Raw genomic sequence first — 24823 nt, 5'->3', positions numbered from 1 at the left:
ACTTGAATTGGGATATTTACGTATTTTTTTTTTTTTTTGTCATTTCGAAGGGGGTTTAGTCATGCAAACCGCTTGCTACTTGCTTGCTTTTTAAATAACGTTGTATGACTTCATCTTCATTTTTACAAAATGAAAGTGCGAAGGCCAATTGTTTGAGTTTCTGGCTATGTAATATCCTGTTTCTGCCACAATGTTGTGATAAATGCCTTTACTCCCTTTTGTCCCCATTTACTAATTTCTATTATTGATCGTTTTCATTAGTTAACTGACTAACGAAATTCGCTAACAATTTTCTCACTTCTCCAGAAAGCCATTAAAATTATTGCATACCGCGAAAAACTTGCGACAAAAAAGCATTTGTCGTTTTCCAAGATACCCTTCAAAAAGAAAAAGAATGAATCTAAATATTAAAATATTAAATAAACTTATTAGTTTATTTCTTTACAAGGACATCAATAGTTTTCGATAAAACATAATAATTTGCTTAAAAAATTTAAACATTTTTTGGAATTTGTATAAAATTCTTTTACATTTTTTAAAGTTTTTCAACAGTTTTTTGGAAAATAAAATTTAAAACTGCTTTTAAATCTATATTACTGTAAATGTATCTCGAAATATGTTGACTTTACTTGGATTAAACCGTAAAAAAGTAATATTAAGGGGAGTAGGAGAGCATGATAAACTCAGAGCTGTAATTCTCAAGTAGTTTTAGCGTTAAAGACATAAAATGGCCAGTGCAATTTTGAAATTCTGCTTACGTGTACCAATGGTATATACCCCAGACATATATAGGGTAGAGAAACGTTAAAATTCCCATGTTCCACTTTCCATTAAGCAACCACAAAAAGGCAAAAACATGCTGCAAAAATTGACTTTAACCACAAAGGTCAACTCACTTTTTGTACTCATTGGTTTGGGGCCAATTGTCATTTAAATTTCCAGACCCACTCCAATGAATGGTATGATGACTCCATCATTCACTATTGCTCCTCCCTGCCTGACCTTAGATATTAAGTATATTTCAATTAATTTGGCTAAATAAAAACCCTATGTGTGGCATGTGGATGCCGCATAAATCTTGCAAATTTCTTGTCACCTTGACTTTAACATATATCTTCTACATATGTATGTATATTATCTGGGTTTGGTTCAAGTTTAGGTTTAGTTTGAGCGTTTAGCCATATTTTTGTATGATATACTCTTCTTTTACTTATTTTTTGCGTGTTTCATTTAGTTTTTTGCGTTTTTGGTATGGCCAATATGCAAAAATTGTTGTTTTTTTGAATTTTTTTTTTTGTTTTGGTGTCTAATTAATTTGTTGGTTTTAGTTTTTTTTCTGCTTTCGTTTTGTTATTTCGTTGCGTTTCGTTTGGAGCTCACAATGTCATTTGTTTGCCTTTGTGGTCATTTTAGTTGAAGACTAGCCTATATGGGGATGACTGACGTAATTAGAGGTAGGTAAAGAGAGAGAAAGAGAGGAGTAGGTGTTGGCCCAAAACATTCGCCCAGTTTATTTCATTCTGTCTCTCTCCCTCTCTCTCTCTCTCTCTGTCTGTCTCTGTCTTGCTATTTTGCGGTCTGGTGAAGCGTGTGTGCCAATTTACGAGCTTGGACTTTTTATATTTAGCTTAACTTAGATTTTTGCTTTAACTACTATATAATATTATAACAAAATTTGTGTGTGTTCAATTCTGGAAATGTAAATGAGCTCACAGAGGCCTTGGAGATTCGAGTGTGCAAATGGGCCAAAAAAAAAAGTAATGTTCAATTTCCACTTGAGTAGTGAATGTGGATAGATGTTGATATTAATGTATAGCAGACTTTAGTGAGTAACAACTTGACTATTTTTAGAGTCACTCTTTTTGAATGGAACCCCTCCTTCTTGTCATTGTTCTCATATTGAATGGCAACAATGATCTCGATGATATTTACTTGCAAGCATATATATGTACATATATATAACTAGTTCACAATGTATTTTTGGCCACAGACAATCCAAATCAGCCAGTCACCAACTTGGCTATTGGCCATTGTCTGGGCTAAAACGTGTTTCTACGCCTAGTTGACCAAATTCTTCTCTGAAATAAACAACAGATATTGCTTTTACAAAGAGAGAGAGAGAACAATTGGCAAGGGATTTGTTGAAGTTGGATCACGATTTACACCTACTTGGATTTCTCTTGGTATTGCTTTTTTCTCCCCCTTTGTTAAGCGGAAAAGTGGGCGTGAATTTGTTGTCCCCTTTTTATTTTTACCTACGTCTCTGTATATTTGATTGCTTTAATAACTTTTTGTATTTGTATTTTGTTGCTATTGACCAACCAGTTTTAATTCTCTCTATCTCTTTCACTAGCGATTTATTATAAACTGCTTTTAGCTTGTTGTCCGTCGTGGAATATTAGAACGGCAAATGAAAAAAATTCTCAATTGATTGCAATTTGATCACAATTATGATAGAAAATGGTTTGTTTCTAATTTCATTTAAATGTTTCCTCAATTGGCCTTGATGATAGTTTCCACAAACAGGATGCAGAAACTAGAAGTGAAAAAAACTACTACTAATGAGAGGAAAGTTAAGAGGGACAATCACAAACCAAAAGAATGGTCTGATCTATGATCAATTTCCGTATACATCAATATCTCAATCAGTCAGTCATCAAGTCATATAAGGTAACGCCTCCAACATTTAACATTTAACCATTGGCGAATTGTGTGAGTTGAACCAACACCACCACCTACACACATAAACATAGACATATCTGACCAGGGCCGATCTATGATTATATAAAAATGTTCTTAAAAAACGAAACTCAAATGAAATAAAAATAAAACTCTCCTCACGTCTCACTTGACGGGTGAAGTCATCACCATCATCATCAACACGTTGCCTGTTCGCTGTCCAACGATTTATCGAATGGTTATTCGTTTTTCGTTATTTTTTCCCCCTCTCTTTTTTTTTTTTTGTTTTTAGCGAATAAATTCAAAATAAAAATTAACTAATTTGCATGCCAGTCCCTGCCATTTGGTGCAAAACCAGTTTCACATCTCGTATTCTTCTGCTTTCGATGATCCAGCGCATGAGTCATTTGAATCTGACAATGTGAGTTAACTCCAAGAGTTTGGAGCACTTTTACGAGCTCATTTACCTGAAGCTGTTGGGACGAAGCTAAAGGGCGGTGGGGCGGTGTGGCGGCGGGGCGGCGGGGCGGCGGGGCGGCGGGGCGGTTAGGTTTGAGGGTTCAGCATTTCTTCAGGTGAACCTCTCTGCCCTCCATTTCCACTTAACGACGAGTATGCAAATTCGCTAACCGACCGACCAACCAACTAACCAAATGTTTGGGGTAATGTGACAAGGGGGCCATTCATGCACCCTACATACACATACACAAATATAGGGGACCAAAATTAAGGTCGTTCGACATAGTTCGCTATGATTATTATTGGACATTAGCTGGCTAGTGACCCGCTATGGTCAGTAATAGCATTTCTTTCTTTTGCTTGTTTGTTGTTTGCTTTTGCAAAATGTCATGGTGACTGCAAATTACTTTCCTTATTGGTTGCCCATTTGTTTTATATTTATATGTATGTAAGTATTTGCTTGCTTATTTTTTGTGTGTCATAAGGGAAACTTGAGTTTTTAATGCGGATTTTCCGTATTGGCTATTGCTATTGCTATTGCTTTTGCTTTTTTCATTGCAAAAACTAATGAGCTTTAGCCACACCGAGGCAACTTGTTACCGTTTCAACCGAAACTGTATCAAGAGGGTTTTGAACTTACTTCGATTTTTCATATTCTCGCATTCCATGAGAAAGTTCTACAACAAACGAAATTAGTCTAACAATAAGAAGAAAACTTAATGGCAAAAGTAAAATCATATTAAATGCGAGTGTATTTTTATTTTTCTTGACATTCTTTTTGCATTTCTCGAGTATTCAAAGCATTTTTGCTGAATGAACGTGTCTTGCATGAAATTTCTATAAAATTAAATATGAACTTTTCGCTAAACTAGAATTAGTAATTGGTTTTCAATTTATGCATTTAGCATTTATGTCTCGCAAAATCTCAAAATAACTCAATTTAATGCCAATTCATGATTTACAATGTAAATTTTACATTGTGGTTTTCCTTATAATAAAGTCCTTAATATCGAGGTTTCACAATATATATGTAGATATCATATAGCTGCCATTAGAATGATCAAAAATTTTGTAATTTTTAAGAGAATTTATATAAGATGTAAAATATTGGCCTCATATATGTACTTACTAAACTTCTTAAAGATTGGGCGACTATAGCCACATATGTATAGCCTCTTTAAAAACAATCGACTTGTTGTTGTTGGTTGAAAAAACATTTTTGTTTCTTATACGATTAACAGCAAACTGCGTTAGACTGAATCTTCGATTTTTTGGCGGGAAATTCTTGTCAGTTTTGTAATGTTTTAAAGCAACTCTATTATCAAGTATACCAAGTTTTATATCGATATCGACGATTGGGCCCAAAGTGTAATAGTAAAAATCTTGACTAATTAAAGTCACAAAATCAAGTTTTTCAGCTAAGACTATAAATCTTGAATCTTAATATTAGCTTTGTAGTTGTTGTTTTTTGTTTTTAATTTTAAGCTCTACTTAATTTCATTTTGTTTAATTAACCTCGAGGAAATTTATTATTTATAATGCTTATATGTATATTTATTGTTTACGGTCGATGGGAAAACTAATTTCAAGTGTCCATGGAGCAGATGCCATGGCTAGTTATTACCTCACTCTAATTGTCACAGTCTATGCCTCTTCAAATCGTTCGTCGTTGGTCGTTGGTCGTTCGTCGACTGTCGTCCATCGTCATTATCAAATTACATGTCTTATGATGGTGGTCGACCATCAAACCCTGGGATCGCTGGACGATCGAGGTGGGGGTCTTGGGTTTTCTTTATGTCTTGGATATTCATGATCAACTAACTGTAGCAAAACAATAACCAATACACATATTTCCATGTTATTTAATATAATTTATAAATATTGTCTGCCAGTGTGTGTGTGTGTTACAGGAAGCCAAAGAGAGAGAGATAGAGAGAGAAAACAATATATATATCTTCATGTCCGCTAATCATATTTGATATTGATTTAAATTTTACGTTCCGTGAGGCACAAACGGTAACAAATTATTTTGCTGTCAAAGTTTATTGATGTGCAAATTATGCATAACAACTGCAAATTAATCAAACTGAATACCAAAGACTCGACCAAAGATTGAGTTGTGTTTCCCGCTCTATAATTATATTGTATTTCCACTTACAATTACAACAAACATCCATAGTATATATACAAACACATGTGTTTGTATGTATATATAATAATTTAACTTTTCGCCAAGCAATTTATTAAGGCGCCAGAGCACAAAAATTTTTGTTGTCTAAGGGCGCCTTCTCCTTCTCATCTCTTCTCTACAATTCAAATACAAGACAATGAGGGCCATCTTCTATGTCACATACAAGGTGTGTGTGCATGTGTATAATTTGATTTAAAAAAAAATATATACAAAAAAAACGTATATATGTTTTTACATTTTCTTACAAACAAACATTTTTTGCCAGTCTGTGTGTGTGTTTTTTTTTTCTTCTTCATAATGAATTGCTGAAGGTGAAAGCATTTTCACTTTCCAAAACAATTTTTGGTGTCAAAGCTTGGGAACAATAGAAATTGAATTGATAATATGGTCTGAGACCAACTGACTACAAGGCGCAGCAGAAGGAGGAGTAGGAGTGTGGAGTAGGAGGTTATTGTAATCGAATCATCATCATCATCAGCATCATGATCAACAACATCATCAAATGTTATTGAACTTGTATACATATATCCAATGAATGTGATCCACGGCAAGAATTAGCAATTCAAATTTTATTGCACCCTTTAATAAGGCTTTGCAAATTAGCTTGATCTATTGACTGATTTAAGAGAACAAAACCATGAGAATAATTGGAATAATTTAACAAAAAAAAAATAGACAACTTTGGCTACAGATTTCTAAGCGAGTTAATCAAACGAATTTACAAATAGAATCTGGGTTATCCGAGGCAAGAGAAAATCCTCTTCAAACGAAAGAGACATAAAAAATTTAGAATTTAAATCAATTCCTACCTTTTGGTTGATAAAATTCGTATATAAAAGTTGAAATAAATTACTATAGCTTAATATTTCATATTGAAAACATAGCTTAGTTTGGTTTTTCATTGAATTCCGAAGTCGAACAGTCTATTTATGACTATTATTAAACGGAGATTTAAATAAGTAGTCAGTCTTTTTGTTAAACTACAAGAAGTAAGTAAATTTATTGATATTTTATTTCACTTACTTGACTGGTTGTCGATTTCCTTTCCTTATTGAACTTTAGAAGGGAACTCTGAAGGGCAATTGTGGCCATTGCAATTCTGCAGTCTCTAACAAAGGGCATTCTATTTACTAATCGAAGCCATAATGTTTTAATTGTTAAATATATTTCGTATTTTCCTATGATACATGAATAAATGCAGTACCTAAACGATTTGATTACTTGACGATGAGTAATTGTAAATTAAATGTGATTCATTATAAACAATAGGTAAATATGTACATAAGTATGTATGTATGTATATAATACTTTGAGGCCGAAATAAAAGGCTTAATGTATGAGTAAAGTGCTAAAATTATTATTACCAAACTCCTTCTGATTGTCAGCCTTATTCTGGTTTAAAACCAGAAAAAAAGCAATTTAAACTAGTTTTTGGAATATTGATTGTCATTTTTGTATATAATTCAGCCCATGAGTTAATTTTGAAATTGGCATTCAAAATACATTCAGATATACATGTACATATACATATGTACATACATACACACATAGATAGTTTCATTAAATGATTTATGTAATAGTTTATGCATTCGCTGACATCCCATTCTTGGCAAAACTTTGCGATAAGATATCATCCGGTTTTTGCAATTAGCCAATATGAGCTTTGGGTTAAGTCATTCGAATTGGGTGCATAAATTACTGTCATTGGCACGACTTGAGATTAAATTAAATAAACAGAAATGGCCCAAAAACATTGACAAGAGTGTCTCGGAGTACCTCCACATCCTCCAATTGCCACAGAGAGACAGAGAGAGAGAGAGAGAGAGAGAGAGATCTCTGGCTCTTGCCACATCTTATGGCACATTGTTTATGCCACTTTGCCTGACACTCAAATTTGTTATCCGATTTTGCGTGCTTCACCAAAAAAGCAAAAAAAAAAAATCAAATAAACGTTTGCCTTTTGGCTACTTGAACAGGGGCTACGCGGGGGGGTTAATATCGTATTTTGTGAAATCGTCTATTATTGTCATCATGCTAACGTTCGATTGTATTGTATATACATATACATACATATATGTATGTATATGTATTTTGTCTATTTATTTGCATTTGTATTGGCTTTTGAATTTTTTTTGTATGAACAAATTAATATATACAAATACATACTATACATATTTATATATGTATATATATATATTTATTATTTGCAATGAAAGCTTGCCAATTAGCAAGGCTTGTGTATATATCGAAAAGTTATATACATATATGTATGTTTATCAGTGACTATATCTATGTATATGTGTGTAGATATTGTTAATTAATTGTCAATGAGTCAGCTGCCAAAAAGGGCGAGTGATTTGGGTGTGTGTGTTGGGGGGTGAGGAGTGGTCTTTTATGGGGGAGTTGTCTTGTTGAGATAAGTTTTTACAAGTGCAATGTCAAGTTTTCAGCGGAAGTTTTTGCGATTGAAGAATGTTTTCCTTCCCCCATCCCCCCTTTACACAATTTCTGTTTTCTGCTTTCGTTTTTCAACCATTATGAATTATGAAATAACGAAATTGAAATTGTAGCAACCCGATTTTGATAAAATTTAAAACTCTGACACATTTTCTATTTAAGACATTTTACAATTACAACATTTTTTTGGGTTCGTTCAGCTTGATTTACAAGGTCAAATAATTAAAATCCAATTTAATGGCCAATTAACAAATCAACAAAGAAACAAACAAACAGACAGACAAACAGAGAAACAGACAGTAACAACAATTAGAGATGTTCATGTTCAAAAACAGATTTAAGATGACCAAACTAAACTGACCGATCAAAGCTATCTCGTTGGGTTTTTGGCGATCTCTTGCACAATCGTTTGCTCATTTGGATGTACATATGTGTGTGTGTGTATAAATGGTCATATTAAAATTAGTAGAAACATCAAAGTCTCAAAAGCCCAACAGCAAATCGAATGACCCATTTTCATTTGAGTGACTCAGATCAGACAAACGACGCGTCGTTCCATCCATTGCGCATGCGCAACGTGCGCCAGCCTAGAAAATGCTTCAACACAACGCAAAATTGACTAGATAGTTGCAGTTGGAAACCGTTTTAAACAAAATAAAACATACAGATTATATATATACATATAGTATTTATATATATAAAGATTCAATTCGTTTCTATTGTTGTTGTTGTTATGCAGTACATAATGCAGCAAGTGTTTTTTTTTTCTTGGTTTGCTTTCTTATGTAACGGCTCTTTTGGACTAAACGGCATTATTTCTGTGTTGTGTTTTGGTTTTGTTTTTTTCGCAAATGTGTTTTTATTTCGTCGTTTTCAAATTGTCTTACTCTCTCTTTCGCGCTCTCTCTCTCTCTCTCTCTCTCTCCGGCAGTCGGTCTATCTATCTATCTTGTTTTGCACCTACATGCTGGTATATTGCAATTAGAGCTATTTCCCCTATTGTTTTAAGTTTGCGTAAATGTATCTTGTATATGCTTAGATACATGGCTAGGTACACACAAAGTGTTGCCCCTCCATGGGCGCATTTAGGACTCTTTTACCTTTTGTTTTGATGGGGGTCAAAAATATTCAACAAACTAAGGAAATAACCAAACTAGAACTGACTAAGGAGTAAGTGTAAAAATGTTATCTGGCAATATCATATATTTTTGCCTTAATTAAAACCACATTTTAAAGGAAATCTTAATGTCATAAACACAAATTTTTGATTTAGCCCAATAAGGCTCAATCTCAATTTATTCAAACAATCGGAATATTATTGCTTGCCATAGGAAAATCAGATGATTGAACATAGATACGCTACGCAATATAAGATTGTTCCTCAGCAAAAGGATAAATCGACTACATAAGTAATTAAGCTATACGTTTAAACATTTAAGAAACTAAAGTTAAAGTTTACATCAATTTTACATACATATTTTTAATGGTTTATCATAAATTCGATTGTAAATCTTGAAGAAACGATCTTCTTGCACATTCAAGAACAAAAAATTTGTTTGAAAAGTACATAAATATAACTTTAAATAAACTTGGATTAATTTTGGAAATTACAAAAACAAAACATAAAAATAAACAGATAACTTAGACTATCTTAGACTTAAAAATAATTACTTGGCCTAACTTAGACTAACTATCTTAATGGTAACAACAATTTTGTTTTGTAAATACAAAAGTGTAAAAACCATTGGAAGTTAATTTCGTTCTTTTTTGAAACTTAAACTTTATTGAAATATTACAATATATGCAATTTACCAATCGATGCATAGAAAATTGCCATATTTTTATACATATATGTTTATATAAATTTTGATTCACTACAAGTCAACATAAACTGATACATGCTAAAGGATTAAAAAGGTTCACAGCAACCCTTTTTGGGGGTACTTAAGTACCCCTAATAGCCCCTCTAAGTGAGCCTATTGGAATAAATAGTGTGCTTGTGTGTGTGATTGTTTCTGTGTGTGTGTAATGGCAGTCCCAGTCACAGTCCCAGGAAACCATTTAGCATTGAGGCATGAGAACTAAGTCGCATGTCACTTTGTCTATTATTTTTGTTTTACTTTATTGCTGTTGTTGCTTTTCTTGCACTCTAAATAATTTTGTTTTTTTCTTCTTTTGCTTTGCTTTTTTTTTTTTGTAACTAGGTAAAAGGTGGCAAACTTGGGTTGAATAATGGTTAACATAGCAGGTTGAATTATGGACAGATTGCCACATATATTAAGTAGCTTGTTAAAAAACAAATGCAAGAGAGGGAGAGAGAGAAAGAGGAGTTTAAGCAAGAGGATGAGTATAAGTACTATAGTTAGTTGGTAAATGTTGCCACGTTTAATTTAACCAGAGCTGTTAACTTACAGTTGGATAAGATGAGACATTTTGTTGCCAAATGCCATTGCAGCCATTTTCATGTAGAAATAATCATTAACATCTCAACAGTTTGACGCACCCACAAAACATATGATAAAAATAAAACCCAATTTTCAAATTTAACAAATTAGCAAGACGAAATTTCACCTTTACATACGATGAGAAGAGGGGGGTAGTAGCAGCGGGGTAGATGAGTTCATTAAAATGAAATGATAAAAATAATCATATTTTTCATTTCATTTCATTTTTGGAATTAACATGACTGACTTGGTGGCACTTCCTTGTTGCTGAGAGCAGCTGTTTTTAAAATGTCATTAATCTTTTTAGTAGCTAAACACAGACCATTAACTAGGCAAAATCTTCAGTTGGCCGACTGCCTTGTGGCGGTCAATTCATGGCCAAAAAAAAAAAAAAAAAAAAAAACTATGACTATGACTAACAACAAGTCTTTAAAACAAAAGAAGAAGATGATGACGACGAAGAAGCATGACCCTAACTAACAAGTTGCTGATGAGTTTAAGATCTTAGATTGTGTTTTAGCTACTACATACACTTGGTTTATATTTGTGTTTTCTTTCCTCATGAGATGAGCTCACTTTGTAAGCGGGTGGAATAGAAGAGATTATTTCATCTAATTTCTCATTGTATCTAACGATAGCTTTAGCATGTTCTTCTTCTATTTGACGGGAGAGGAAAAAACTTGAAAATTTATGAGTTCATTATGTATTGTCTAAGAAGACAAGAGAGAGGGGGGGAATGGATGAGTCTCAGGGTGGGCGGGAAGGATGAAATTTTTTTCGTTTTTGGGGGGAAAACATGTTTTATGACTATACGAATATGTATATAACTAGTATGAGTATGTCTCTTCGGCTTTGTTTATGTTTTTCTTTTCCTCTTTCAGTTTAACTCCCCTTGACTTGGTTCTTTTTGTTATTGTCTGTCATAAATATTTTGGGTAGCTATGGAAAAGTTTGTTGTTTTTTTTGGGTGGAACTCTTTGGAAGGGGGTTTGGCATTCAAAGTCAATGTTATTGATTTAGACATTGCAACGCACTGTAAGTCACTAACTAATTGAGCCACAAAAACGGGTTTCTACTTTGCCTTAAACCAAATTGTAATCCCCAAAAGGGTTTATTTAGACTTTAATTTAGCCAAAAAAACCAAAAATGATAAGATACACTTTAATCTAAGTTGTACTAAACGAAATGAAACAATTAATCAATCGGTTCATGATTATGTCAATGCATTATCTTCGATGAAATGATTTGGCAAATAAAAAAATAAGTTTCAAATTCCAAATCAGAATTAATATTAAATCAATTCCTTTGTGACAGACTTGAAAATCACTCAGCTTTGTGAGTGTATTTTATATTTTGTTTTTTATACATACATACATACATTTTTGCGGTTATTGTATAATGATTTATTTATACTTAAACAGCTGTTGATATATGTATATATAAGTATCTCCATCTATATCTGTATCTGTATCTTTTCTTTGTGCGAGTTTTGAGTTCGTTTACTTTGATACTTGTGCTACAATGTTGCAGGTTGTTTTTTTTTTCCTTAAAAATATTTGTTTTGCAATATTATTTATTAAGCTGCGCGTCATTTAAAAACTGTTAGGCATATGAAGAAAAAAACAAGAACAATTTTTGTATAAATGTCTTTTTAAAAGGCTCAAGACAAAAAACAGAAACCGACAAAAGAATTGCGGTTTACGCTTTAAATAAATATACATAAACAACAATCAAAAGCCCAAACCAACAACAATAACAACAATAGTTAGATGATGAAAGACGTATTTATAATTTGTTGTGAAGTATCTATTCGAAAACTCCTTGAAAAACTAATGAAAACTATAATTATTACGATGATTTAATTTAATGATGCAATCTTTTATTGATTTGCTATTTTTTATAATATTTAATAAAGAAATCTATATGAATTTTCAATGAAAAACACATTGGAAAAGCAGAAAAACTATGCAAATTAACTTAGAACAGAAATTCATATAAATTTTAAATTTAAAACACATTGGGAAACTTAAAGAATTGACCAAACAAACTAAGCAAGTTGCAAGAGCTAAAATCAAAATATGCAAATTTGAACTCTGAGATACATTGAAAAAGAAAATTTTAAATTAATCATAAAACGTTTTTCCTACTTTAAATATTTCAATATATATACATATATATATTTCAATAGATTTCAATATATATAATTTTCTTTGTTTTTTGTATGTATTTTACCACCCAAAATCTGACTTTTATATTGGTCTTTAAATATTTGACTATAGAAAAGCAAATAATTGCAAATATCTGATATAGTTTTCTAAAAGAAATATTTGTTATTATTTCAAACTTCAAGAGTTCCTCGGATTCGTTGCAATTCCTATAGCTTTTGTATAGAGTATTTCCAAGTCTTTGACACTTTAGATCTTGACATTTTAGCGGACTTTTTAAGCGTTTTATGTACCTAAGTACAACGGTGACTAATTGTTAAAGCTCTTTCACCGCTCCATCTCCACCTCCGGATGAAAACTGAAACATTTTTTGATTACTTTTCTGGCAGCTTCAAAAAAAGAAGCAAAACAAAAACAAATGAAACCCACATACTTACTCCAATGACTGTCATTCAATGTGAAAGATGTTGGGATAAGTTCAAAAAACAAAACAAAAAAAAAAAAGAAGAGAAATATGGGCTCCACCTTTCTAGTCATTCTCTGTCTCCCTCCTCTTACCAATCCCCCCTCTTCTTCCCTCATATTAGGCTATCTTCGTTTCAGACTTGTGCGCATGCGCAGTGGGCGTCACATTTTGCCGTAATGCCACATTTATGGCCTAATAATTTTTTCTGTTTTTGTTTTGTTTAATTAAAGTCACTCTGATTTAGAACCTAATGCAATTTACCTCGCTTACCTCATCCTAAATAAACCAAATAAACAAAAAAAAAACCTAATAATAAAAACAAAAACAAACGCAAAGAATATTTTGGTTTTTTTTTTTTCCTTATCAACTTTCCAGATAAGTTGTCTGATTTATTTGGCCATGTTTCACTCTCTCAATGATAAGATAAAAGTTTAAACACAATTGCACCGATTTCATTCCATTTCACTCTGGCTCTGACTCATTATGACAGATCGGCCTAGGCCCAAAGGGGTTTCAAAAATAAAATGAAAAAAATCCGATCTTGCCCAATTTTGTCATCGTTTTCACAATTTCATTTGAACACAATGGTGGAGCAAAAATTACAAAAAACGAACAACCGTCAATGTCAAAAAAAAAGGCCTAGATAAACTGATATTAAATAGAGTGAATGTTGCTTTTCGCTTACCATCAAATTGCAAAAATAATAATAATAATAATAAAAATAATAAATGAAAATAATTGGAGCAATGAAACGCAAACACAGAAACTGTGCAAGACTTTTTTTTCGGCAAATTTTGGGTGATTTTTGGGTTGGGTTTGAATTTAATCGTATTGGTTTGGGTCGTAATTCGTAATGAAAGTTAACAAAAATCCAATGAAATGAATTGAGGTAATACTTTGCCCATAGCTTGAATTGGTTCTAGATTGGTGGACTATATCAAATATATAGCTGATATAGAAATCATACAAAAGAAGTCTAAACATGATCATTTTGAATGGCTTAGAGAATGTTTGCTAACACTTTTTTTTTTTAAATTCTTCACTTATTATTTTTTATATATTATATATAGATGATATATGTCCCCGATATTCATCCAATGTGCTCAATATGGCATTTGCTTTAACCCTTTCTAGTCACCCTGACCAACTTTTTTTTTGTTGTCTCTTAAGCCCATACTCCTCTTCCAAGGGCATCTCAAATAAAAATTGCATTGCCTATCTGCCTTTTGTGTTTGTCCAACAGCAACAACAACAACAACAATAACAACAACTATAACAACAACAATGGCAACCTCTGTGGAAGGCTCATGCATTGCATTATGTGCCATTATTATTATAGTTATTATTTTGACTGCTTGCTGCTTACTTCTTTTGTCAGTAGTAGTCACTCAAAAGAGCTCAGTAAGTTAGTCAGTCAGGCAGTCAGTCAGTCAACTGTAACTGCGGCAGTATTTTCCAAGGGTTGCCACGCCTCTATTCACCTTCCCCTGCCCCCAACAACTGGTGACCTTAGGCGCATAAACAAAACTAAAACAACAGAAAAACAAAACTTTTTGGCAAACGCAATTGAATTGGACTTGAATGCTTTATTTTTCTTTAATGACTTCAAAGGTTTAAATCAAATTGCTTTAGGGCCATAAAAATGCATGTGGCGTAGGGTCATTGATATTGCCCAGTTCTGCATTATGCTTTGTCTGTCTGGCAGTATATGTATATGTACATATGTATGTATGTATCCGTTTGATATATATTTTATTTACTTGAAGTACATAATATTGTGTATTTTAAAAATGCAAGATGGTCCCTAGGTGAATACGGTCGTGAAACTGTCATTATCGATGAGTTGAAAACGAACGGAACTTTCAATGACGACAACTGACGACTTGTATTTGCTATATACATATTTTATCACAAAGAGACAAGGGTTTTTTTTGTTTTAGAAAAGTATAATAAAATTACCTTCAAAGCGCTTTAAATTGAATAACGAAACGAAATATTATTATTATTATTATGAATAGTTTACTTATAGTATAAAATTATTAGCCGGCTATACTTAGTATATACAGTAGAATCCGGTTATAACGACTCCGCTTAGAACGTCCGTCCGGTTATAGCGACTAAAGTTCGATGAGTGATTGGTTGGTCCCAATACAAACTTATATGAAAGGGTTTCCGGTTAGTACGTCTTCCGGACATAGCGACGAAAATCGTCGGTCCCTTGAGCGTCGTTATAACTGGATTCTACTGTAATAATGAAGAATAAGGCACTTAAGTATACGAAATAAACTCTCCATATACATAAAGAATGGGTTTGACTTTACTACAATTTAAAACACTTTTTGTACTATTTTGCGATCTTTGCTGACACTTCTATAATATTAAGCTAAAACTTGTTGGGAATCACAACTATTTGGAGCAAAAATGGAAAACTACAAAATTGACATTATGCTTACATATATCCCAAATACGTTAGTATTAAAAGTTGTATCTTAAAATAAAAATTTCATGACTAAACGTTACTTTAGTCTTAATTGTGCAGAAAAATTCAATACAAATGCAAATATGTATAATTAAAAACCAAGACATTCCAATTTATTTTTCGATAGTATCTCAGTTTTTTGTTTTTGTCACTTTGAATTAACAATAGACAACATTGGCCAATTATTTGCTAAAACGAAAAATTCTCGCAAATTGTTAACAACCAACTAAAAACTGCATTGGGCTCTCCTTCGTCGTCTCTGTCCGGTGATGAACATGCCCGATGACTTGGGGTGTTGAAAGCCAACTTTGATGCTGACTGCATACGATAATTGCTGTAAAATAATTAACTAAATTGCGCTTCGAGAGGCATGTTTGCACCGACAAAGAAAGAATCGTGTCGCACTTTCAATGCCTGTCAAAGTATTCTTGAACAGACAACAGAAACAGACAGACAGACGAGTAGAGAGAGAGAAAAAACAGGCAAAAACCTTTTTGCGAATGTCAATTGCAATTACCTAAGCATTTATATTATTAATAAACGTTTGCCCAAAACATTTGAATTGCAAAATTCTCGAAAAATGACTCAACCAAAACACAGATTGACTAGTCTGAGCTCACATTGAATGAGTCAATGGCCCAATCCAAAAAAACAGTCAAGCAACAGCAGCGAAATACATTTTGGTTGAGTTTCCTTTGGCTAATTTACAACAAATTGCTATTTGATTTTCCACATACCTAAACTGCATTTTTGTTGTTTTGTTTAATGAATTTTTTATGCCTTTTTCATGCGTATTTTTATGGTCAGTTAAAAAAACAATGGAAACAACTTAAGATAAATCAACTGCACTTCGTTGCACAAATTGTTGCGGCAGCAGCAGCAACCAAACAATAGTTAAGTGGCGGGGGCAGGAACTTTTCACTTTGCACAGTGTTTTCCCCAACTTTTCCCCCAAAACAACATGTGTGTGTGTGTGTGTGTGTGTGTGTGTGTGTTTCTGTGATGTGCATAATTATTTTTAGTGATTTTCTTCTAATGCAGAAATTGTTTATTTATTGGCATGCAAAATGAAATGTGTGTGTGGCTCAGAAATTAATGCAAATTATAGAGTTTGCTTAATTTGTGCGCCTTCATTTAAATGCGAAAAACTCTTTTAATGATCTTTGATAACACAAAACAAACGAACAACAACAACAACAGTTGTATTTGTTGTGAAAGAAGGCCATTTAAATAATTGGTGTATGTGCAATTGCAATTAGCAAGAAGCGAGAGTCAAATAATTAGTTGAAATTTCCACATGGGGCAACAATTAATCAGATTGAAATCTATTTACCTGCGCCAAACAGTGCTGAACAGTAGTCAATGTGCGATTGTTGTCACAGTTGTCAGTGTTGCACAATATGGAAAGTGTGCCATTTCCGTAATTAGTTTCAGCACTTTTCAAATAGGCCAAAAAGAAAGTTACTTGGAATGAAACAATCAATTGGAACTGTCGACAAAGAATCCTTTAAATGAAGAATAATAATCAATTTGATTATCTATGAAATTTGTTTCGGCTTACCCAACACTCACAGCACTTCGGTTAAGTTCCGCTTGTGACTCTTTCAGGAAAAATGTCAAATTAATCAAATACCAATTCATGTTGCTTACTTGCCACAATTTTACTTGACATTAGACAGCAAAAAAAAAAAAAAAAAATTTTGCCTTGGACTGGCATTTGCGAGTGATGTAGTTATGTGGCATCTTCCTGAAGCACTCTAGTTTATGTTGATGAGTCATCCAGGTAGAGCTAAGAAAACCACCTGTCGTCACTTGCATATCATTTGTATTTACCATGCCACACAAATCGTGTCAATTGCCACAGACATTTCCTGCACAAATTTTCGCTGCACTAAAATATCTATAATTTCTTTTTCTCTCTCTCTCTCGCTCTGTCTCTATTTGTCTCTCGCTATGATACCAAAAATGGCAACAAATAAACACTTAAGGTATATGGCTTGCTGCATATGTGTATATGTATATAAAAAGTAGGTCGGATTACGTCGCATTTGAATAATAAGACATAGGAGGAGGCAACAGCAGCAGCAGCAGCAACAGCAACAACGGGCCAGCAATTGTCGGCAACATGTTGCTAAAAAACCAATACGAAAACAAAATGTTGCCAACAAATTACGCTCTTTACACTATGATCCAAGTGATGATGATCATGCAATTGCAATTAGCTGTAATCCAACAATAACTACAACAATCATAATAACACCAACAAAAATTTGAAAATAAAATACGTAATAAAAATTTTCTACAAGAAAAAAAAACAAATACAAAACCAGCCTGACCATCATGAAATTGGAGGCAAATTTTTTGTTGCAACTAAAACGAGAAAACACAAGTCCCAAGAGATGATATGATTTCTGTATACACTAACTCTCAAGTAATATAGCTTGGGCTAATCATAAGATTTTGAAAACTATTTAAGTAGATTTTTTAATCACAGCTTGAGTCTGAGTTTGTTCCCTTTTTGCGGATTTTGGTGGTGTTCTGTCACTCTACTTATATTTTCGACGCTACAACTAGTTGAGAATTACAACTATATGAAACAAAAGAAGAGAAAGACTGTCGAAAATGTGTTAGAAGCTTACAAATGTGTGTAGACTAAGGCGGTTCATGTAAGAAACTAGAGAATGTGTCATCATTTTTTTTTTAGTCTTTATTTTTTTTTTGTAAGTAGTCGAATTGCAGAAGTTTTGGAATAAAGAAAATTGTTTTAAGGGATAAATCTGTTTAATTGAAGAACAAAATTTTATGACTTTAAGAAAAGGGAAATCATTTATTCCAAATTCCTTTTCAATTCAATCTTAGAAAAACACTTAAAGTAATAAAAGGAGAAGCAAAGGTTTCCGTTCAAATTTTCGCTTTGTTTTTTCTAGGAAAAATGCAGAGAGATGTGAAAAGTCTGCTTACCTTTCTGTAATTTCAATGTAATTTAATTGATAGGGTATACGAATGGTCGGCTTCATATTTGAAATCATATTTATTTGGCTTTTTGGAATATGTGTACTCATTTCTGTGGCTGCTGTGTGTGAATCCAATTCCAACTCTTTGCGGCGGCTGATGGCAACTTCCGCTGTGGCGGCTCTTGTTGCTGCCGTTTGTAGTAGTTGCTGCCGGTCTCTTATTGCTGCTGTTGTTGTTGTTGTTGTTGTTGTCTGCCATCATCAACACATTTCATTGAGCGTGAAATAGAAACAGAGAAAGTATGTACAATAATTTTTTCGCTATTGTTGCTATATGTGCGTTTGCATTTTTTTTCTTCTTTTTATTATTTTGTTATTAAAGTTTTCCAATTTGCCCAGACGACTGCATTTTTTCCATCAACAATTTATTTTTTTTATGTCTCATATATGCAAATTACTTGGTGATTTTTTCTTTTTGTTTTCAATCATTTACAATTTTGTCATTGCGCCAATTTTGTTAGCTTCGATGTCTTTATGACTATCTTTTCATATATTTTTGCTGAAACCGCAATTCATAACTCATATTTACAGACTGTTTTGTACGTGTTGGTAAAAGGTTTTCCGCCTTTTTTTGCATTTTTCTGTTGTATCGCCGATAACGAAGAATCTGCAGATTTTCAATATATACATATGTATGTATGGGTATATAACTATAACTAACTATTTCCAAGTGCTAAACCAGAGGAACAAAAAGGTCTTTGCCAGAGTTTTATAGCAAGGTCTTCATATCGATTAAACTTTGCATGCAAATTTGCAATGTCTCCTTGATCTAAAAACTATATATACATGCATACAGACATAGATATACATATATATACAATATAAGTATATATATTTGTGTATTGGCCCCCCAAGCGTCGATTACTCACTGTTCCATTGCTGGGTATAGAAAGACCGGCTGAGACCTACGCCTGTCAATTATGCAAATTAATTGCTGCTGCTGTTCACTTTGATAATTGAATTAGACAAACGAAGAGGTTTTTTTTCTCTTTTTTTGTTGGGTTTTTAGGGGCAACACCCCTCACCTCTCCCCACTCAAGCACCTTCACACACCTTTGTTAGCAGGACCCAATCAATAATAAAAAATTGGACAATTGTCATTAATGCATGACCAAATCTTTGAATAAAGCAAAATCTTTTGAAACTTAAAATTTATTGTTCCAAATATGAACTTTAATATTCAAAAACTAGTTAACAATTAGCACATTATACTTGACATTTATTTGCTGTACTCAAAGCGAATATATCTCGTATATAAACTGAAACGTTTACATTTAAAAAAGGTTGAATTTGTTTTTTAATCAAATTTTACCAAATTATGAATTAGCTGAATGTTTCTCAGTTTAAACTGTTGATCAAGTCATTTGATATTTCACCTGTTGTTGATTGAGAAATGATTATTTACATACTTTATTAACAGAAGATCAGAAAAAGAAGTCGAAAAGAGGATGCGAAAAGGATTACGTTAACTACAGGCTTTTACTGTAAATCAAGATTGATATTTTTCCTTTTTTTTAAAACTTATTTTATTTGTTAGTTATTTATTAAAACACATTTATAGGAAGATGGGAATGTATGCCTTTAGATAAGTATGTAGAAAAGCAAAAAGGAAGAATTTTAATGATTTTAAATTCATTGTAAATTTAAATTTTTTAATTTAAAAGCGATTTTCAAATCGCTTTTTACGACGCACAAAAAATGACAAAGAAAAGCAAAGTATTCAAATTTCGTCAATTTGGAATTCAAGTTGGAATCAAACTAACTAAGAAGTTAAAAGTTAGAGTTATACCAACACTAAGAAAATTTGAACATTCGAAATTCTTAGTACATTTCCAAATAACATTTCATAGGAAACACTTTTAATCTTATGAGGTTCATGTAAATAATTGGACGAATTTGAAAAAATTGAAATAATCCAGTTTTTTTATGTTCTTTCTGATTAATCAAAGTATTTATCATTTTATCCAAAAATGAATATGAATATATTAAAGGCACTGCAAAGTGAACTTGGAATTTTCCATTAGTGGTTGACCTTTACCTTTAAAGCCTTTTTGGGATACAAAATAGTATTGGCCACGTTTTTCATTTGTGTATTGATCAGGTTTTCTCCTGAATATTTTTAGATACATGAAATTTTCTCTTTCTTGGTGATATCTGATTAAACATTGTCAAGCGAAACCCTGTGCTTTAATCTAGATTAAAAAATATACTTGATCTGATCACCATTTTGGCTACCCTTGGAGAGTTGTCCTCCAATGAACATTGATCGATTTGTTAAGTATCCGTGAGTTATTTTATTGCTAAAGCCAAAACGAACCACCACAATTTACCTTAATTTATTCGACAAAAAGAAAAAGAGATAAAAGGAAAAAATTACATTTTCCCTGATGAAAACTCAAACAAATGGCTGAAAATTGCTGTTGGCCTGTTGTTGGGGAGTTTTTTTTTTTTGTTTGATGCGCTTTTAATTTTCCACCATTTGTCTGCAAAGTATCTCAAAGACTCTGTCTCTGTTTGAGGCTGCCTTCAGCATGCTTGGCTCTGTGTGTGTGTGTGATTGTGTGTGTTGAAGAAGTGAAAATTCAATTGCATTTTAATTTGAATAATGGGAATTATTTTTTTTGTATTTTTCTTTTATGTTTTTCTGGTGGTTTTGCTTTGTACACGTTTTTCCACACTCTTTTTTTTTTTTTTTTGGATGTTGCCAAGAGTGTCAAGAGGCATTGGCATTGTTTTGGGAGTTGAAGTTTTTCCTTTTCTTGTTTTGCTGCACTGTGGTTCAAAACCGTGGCAAAAACTGAAGTTGAGCAAAGTTATCTTGAAGAGTAATTAAAATAATTAAGTGCGACAACATGAGAAGATAGAAGGGCGGTGGGGTTAAAAGAGGGGAAGGAGGTTGTAAATTGCAAATGCAAATAAGTTATTGTAAAAAGCAATCAGTGCTAGAGCGCTGAGAGCTCAAGTGCCGTCTGGCTATGGAGTTGACCTTCAGATGTTGATCCGTCGTCGTCTATGCTACAATACGTGAGGTTTATTTGCTTTACTTTCATATTGTCATAGAACAAAAACAAAAAAATAAATATATAATACATATTTTTTCCACTACGTTTTTCCATTTCCATTTGCTAATTAGCTTTCCATTTTTCTTGTGTATTTGATATTGCAGAAACTTGAGCAAGAGAAACATGTATTGCGTCAGAAATTGTCCATAGCTGAGGATGAAAGTGATCAGCGTGTCCTGGAACTGCAATCCGATCTCAATGAGCTAAAGGATAAACTGCAAACACAAGATGCTGCCATAAGGCAGGCGGAAAAAGAGAAAACCATTCTCATCGATGAGCTGCAGCATCAAAATACACGTCTCACGGAGCAAATACAAGAGGCTCATGCCACAGAATTGAAACTAAGCGGACAGATACAAGAGCTAAAGGATCAGTATCATTATAGAAATAGCAGTTTGCAGGTAAATTTGTCACTCTTAGATTTTCTATCCAAAATTTCTGTACATTCTGTTAATTGATTTCTACAGGAACATGTCAATAGCTTAGAGTCTATTAAGACCGAACTCAACCTCACGACTGGCAAGCGGCAGGAGCTGGAACGTCGCCTACAACATGCCCAAGAGGAGAAGGAGAATCTTACCTCATCACTGGAAGAGGCATCCGATAGAATTCATATGCTTGAGCGCCATGCACGCGAGCAGGAAACAAAATTAGAGGTAAGTGGAAGGGGGAGGAGGAGCGTCATCATTTGTTCGTCAATATTGAAATCGAAATTCAGATTTTATTTATGAGCCAGAAGAAAAGAAGAAACTGCGCAGTTTCTTAAGTGGTTTTAAAATCAAAAAAAAAAAAAAGCTTCTGCTGCTTATCTGTATCTGCTCGACGACAAAACTTTCTTTTCTTTTTTTTTTTTTGCTTTGCTTTGCATGATAAAGTCAATTTTTGTGCTCTATAAATAATTATGGATTTTGATTTGTGCCTAACTAATCATTATATTATATTTATTAGTGGGTCGACAGAAGAAACTTTGATTACTTCTTTTTTAAAAAAGTCCTGAGAAGTTCTATTTTCATAATTAATAATTTGTTTTAGCTTAATTTTTGTTGATATTACATTAATCATGTTTTTTACAGACCACCTTACAAGCATTGGAACGCTCTTCACGGGAGAATAATGTGCTTAGTGAACGTTTGGGGGCGGTAAGTGTTGGAAAATTTCCAAATTTCAAATTGAAAGCAACTAACCTCAAAATTAAGCATTCCTCAAGGATTTAACTAAACTAAAAATTATTTATAATAACTCAATTGGTCATTTAAATAATATCAGTACTAACCCTAAACACAAAATCATTAAAATCCATAAACATGTTGAGAAAAAAAACCGAAAAAAACTCATTGTCAGTAAATTTTCGAAAAACAAATCCGGAAGCAGTTTACTTTGCCATCAAAACATCATTTGTAAATAGAAATCGATCAAACACATTTATTCACCTCAATTCACCGCAATTCACCTCACATTTTTGGCTGCTGCAAATTTGAAACTGTTGTTTTTGCACAATCCTTGAATATAGGACGCCAACTCGAGCACGCCGGGCAAAAAGAGTCTGCAATTTGAAATGGAATGTGATGAGGATGATGCCAGCTATACGGAGACTGGGAAACCCAATCAAATGTGGGTGGAGGCACGTTCGGTGTATATACAACTCAAATCCCTGGTGGATTCGCTAAAAGTGAGCCATGATGATGACTCAGGTAAGCAAAACGATTTAGATTTACAGACACAGAGAGTGGAGAGATTCATATTCATTGTTTTGATTAGGTCTAAACTCAGACATATCTTTGGATCTGGAATCCATGGACAATACCATTTCAAGTACGGAACGCAATGATAGCGGGCACATGGCTATTGAATTCCGTCAGGGCATGCTATCGGCCATGTCGGATGAGCTTACACGTTTGCTTCTCAATCTGGATGCGGGTAATTTCAAGAAAATGTTAGACCAAACACGTAACCTGGTCCTAGAGCAGGAAGATGAAATCAAACGTAGCCATCAGTTGATACAGCAATTAGAGGCTAAGGTGACGGTGACAGATGTCGAGTTGCAGAATGTGAAAGAGGAACGAGATCAGGCACGCGGCGATCTTGTCGATAATACCGATCGCGATGAGTTGCTCTCGAAAGCGCAAAAAGAACGCGATGCGGCCAACGAGCGAAGGACCAAGGCCGAGGTGGAATTGGCCAAAACGCGAGTGGAACTAATGCAGGCCAATAGCCAGCTGCTCGAGTCTATACAACAGAAGGTGGAGCTGTCACAGCAGCTGGAGCAATGGCAAATGGATATGCAAGAGCTAATCGATGAGCAAATGCGCTCCAAATTGATTAATAATCGCAAGAGTCTATCGTCCGATTTGACGACTCCGTCTCCACCCAGCAGCGCGGCGGCCAATTTGGCCAAAAGGGTGTCGAGCTATAAACTCTGGAGTTTATTTCAGCGGTAGATGGTTAAATATAAATCTCACAAGACGCTGGAAAATCTATGCTACACTTATATTTCTAATGTAGATTAGATTTAGGATCTACTAATCGACGGACGGACGGATAGACAGAAAGATATATATTTTTAATATTTATACCACAAATAAAAAAACAAAAAACAAGAAAACACACAGATCCACAAACACACACACACACACATACACACAGAGATACACACAAAGAAGAACTTGGGACTTGAATCAAAGCCCAAGAAGTAAAAAGAAAATGTATTTTATTTTGTATATTTTCTTCTGTTTGTTTTTTTTTTTTAGTAGTGAAATCTATATCTTAATTACGCTTTATTAATTTTAATTATCATTATTATATATAAAAAAAACAAAAAAGAAAGAAAATTGTACTGTCGTACCTACATCTAAGCTTATTGCTCTCTACCCTCTTTCCACTTCCCACGTCCACCCCTTCTCTTTGTCTCTCTCTCTCTCTCTCTCTCTCTAAAATAATGTTTAATTGTAACAAAAAACAAACACGTAAAATAAATAACATATCGAGCCTTTTTGTTTAGAGCATTCCTGGCAAAGCCTTTGTTGCGACTTCATAAAAATCAAAATCTACACACATATATATATATACAAATACAAATATATATATAATTTTTTATGTATAAGCCAAGCATTTATGTTAACAACAATAAAAAAAAAGAGAAAAAAAGAAGTATATATACAAATATATATATTTTTCATGTTGGCCTCAAGGACAGACAGTAAACATCAACAACAAGAAACAAAAATAAAAAATAAAGAAACTTGCCTTAAATACGGACAATGAAACGAAAGGTTTAACATTTTAGATTGTTTAATAATTATAAATATTATCAATAAAAACTAATCAAATTATACCACAGCAAATGTAAATATCTTTAAATCAATAACACATACATACATATGTACACATATGGAAAATTTTCTTGTTTC

General features: G+C 33.2%; 1 protein-coding gene across 3 annotated transcripts in view; it reads left to right on the top strand.

The window, feature by feature from the left end:
- Positions 1–23988, top strand: part of LOC6645623 (bicaudal D-related protein homolog) — a 28800-nt gene extending 4812 nt beyond the window's left edge. For all 3 annotated transcript variants that reach the window (XM_023177263.2, XM_023177262.1, XM_023177261.2), the window contains 5 exons: positions 21521–21817; positions 21884–22072; positions 22490–22555; positions 22927–23107; positions 23175–23988. In XM_023177263.2, the coding sequence (XP_023033031.1) occupies positions 21521–21817; positions 21884–22072; positions 22490–22555; positions 22927–23107; positions 23175–23854 (1413 nt within the window). In that variant the 3' untranslated portion in view covers positions 23855–23988. The remainder of the gene's footprint in view (positions 1–21520; positions 21818–21883; positions 22073–22489; positions 22556–22926; positions 23108–23174) is intronic.
- Positions 23989–24823: the final 835 nt, after the last annotated feature.

This window comes from Drosophila willistoni (genome assembly GCF_018902025.1).
Source record: "Drosophila willistoni isolate 14030-0811.24 chromosome XR unlocalized genomic scaffold, UCI_dwil_1.1 Seg143, whole genome shotgun sequence".
NCBI classification, from domain to species: Eukaryota; Metazoa; Arthropoda; class Insecta; order Diptera; family Drosophilidae; genus Drosophila; species Drosophila willistoni.
Note: the sequence above shows the minus strand (reverse complement) of the source record. Positions and strands in the feature narration are given on the sequence as shown.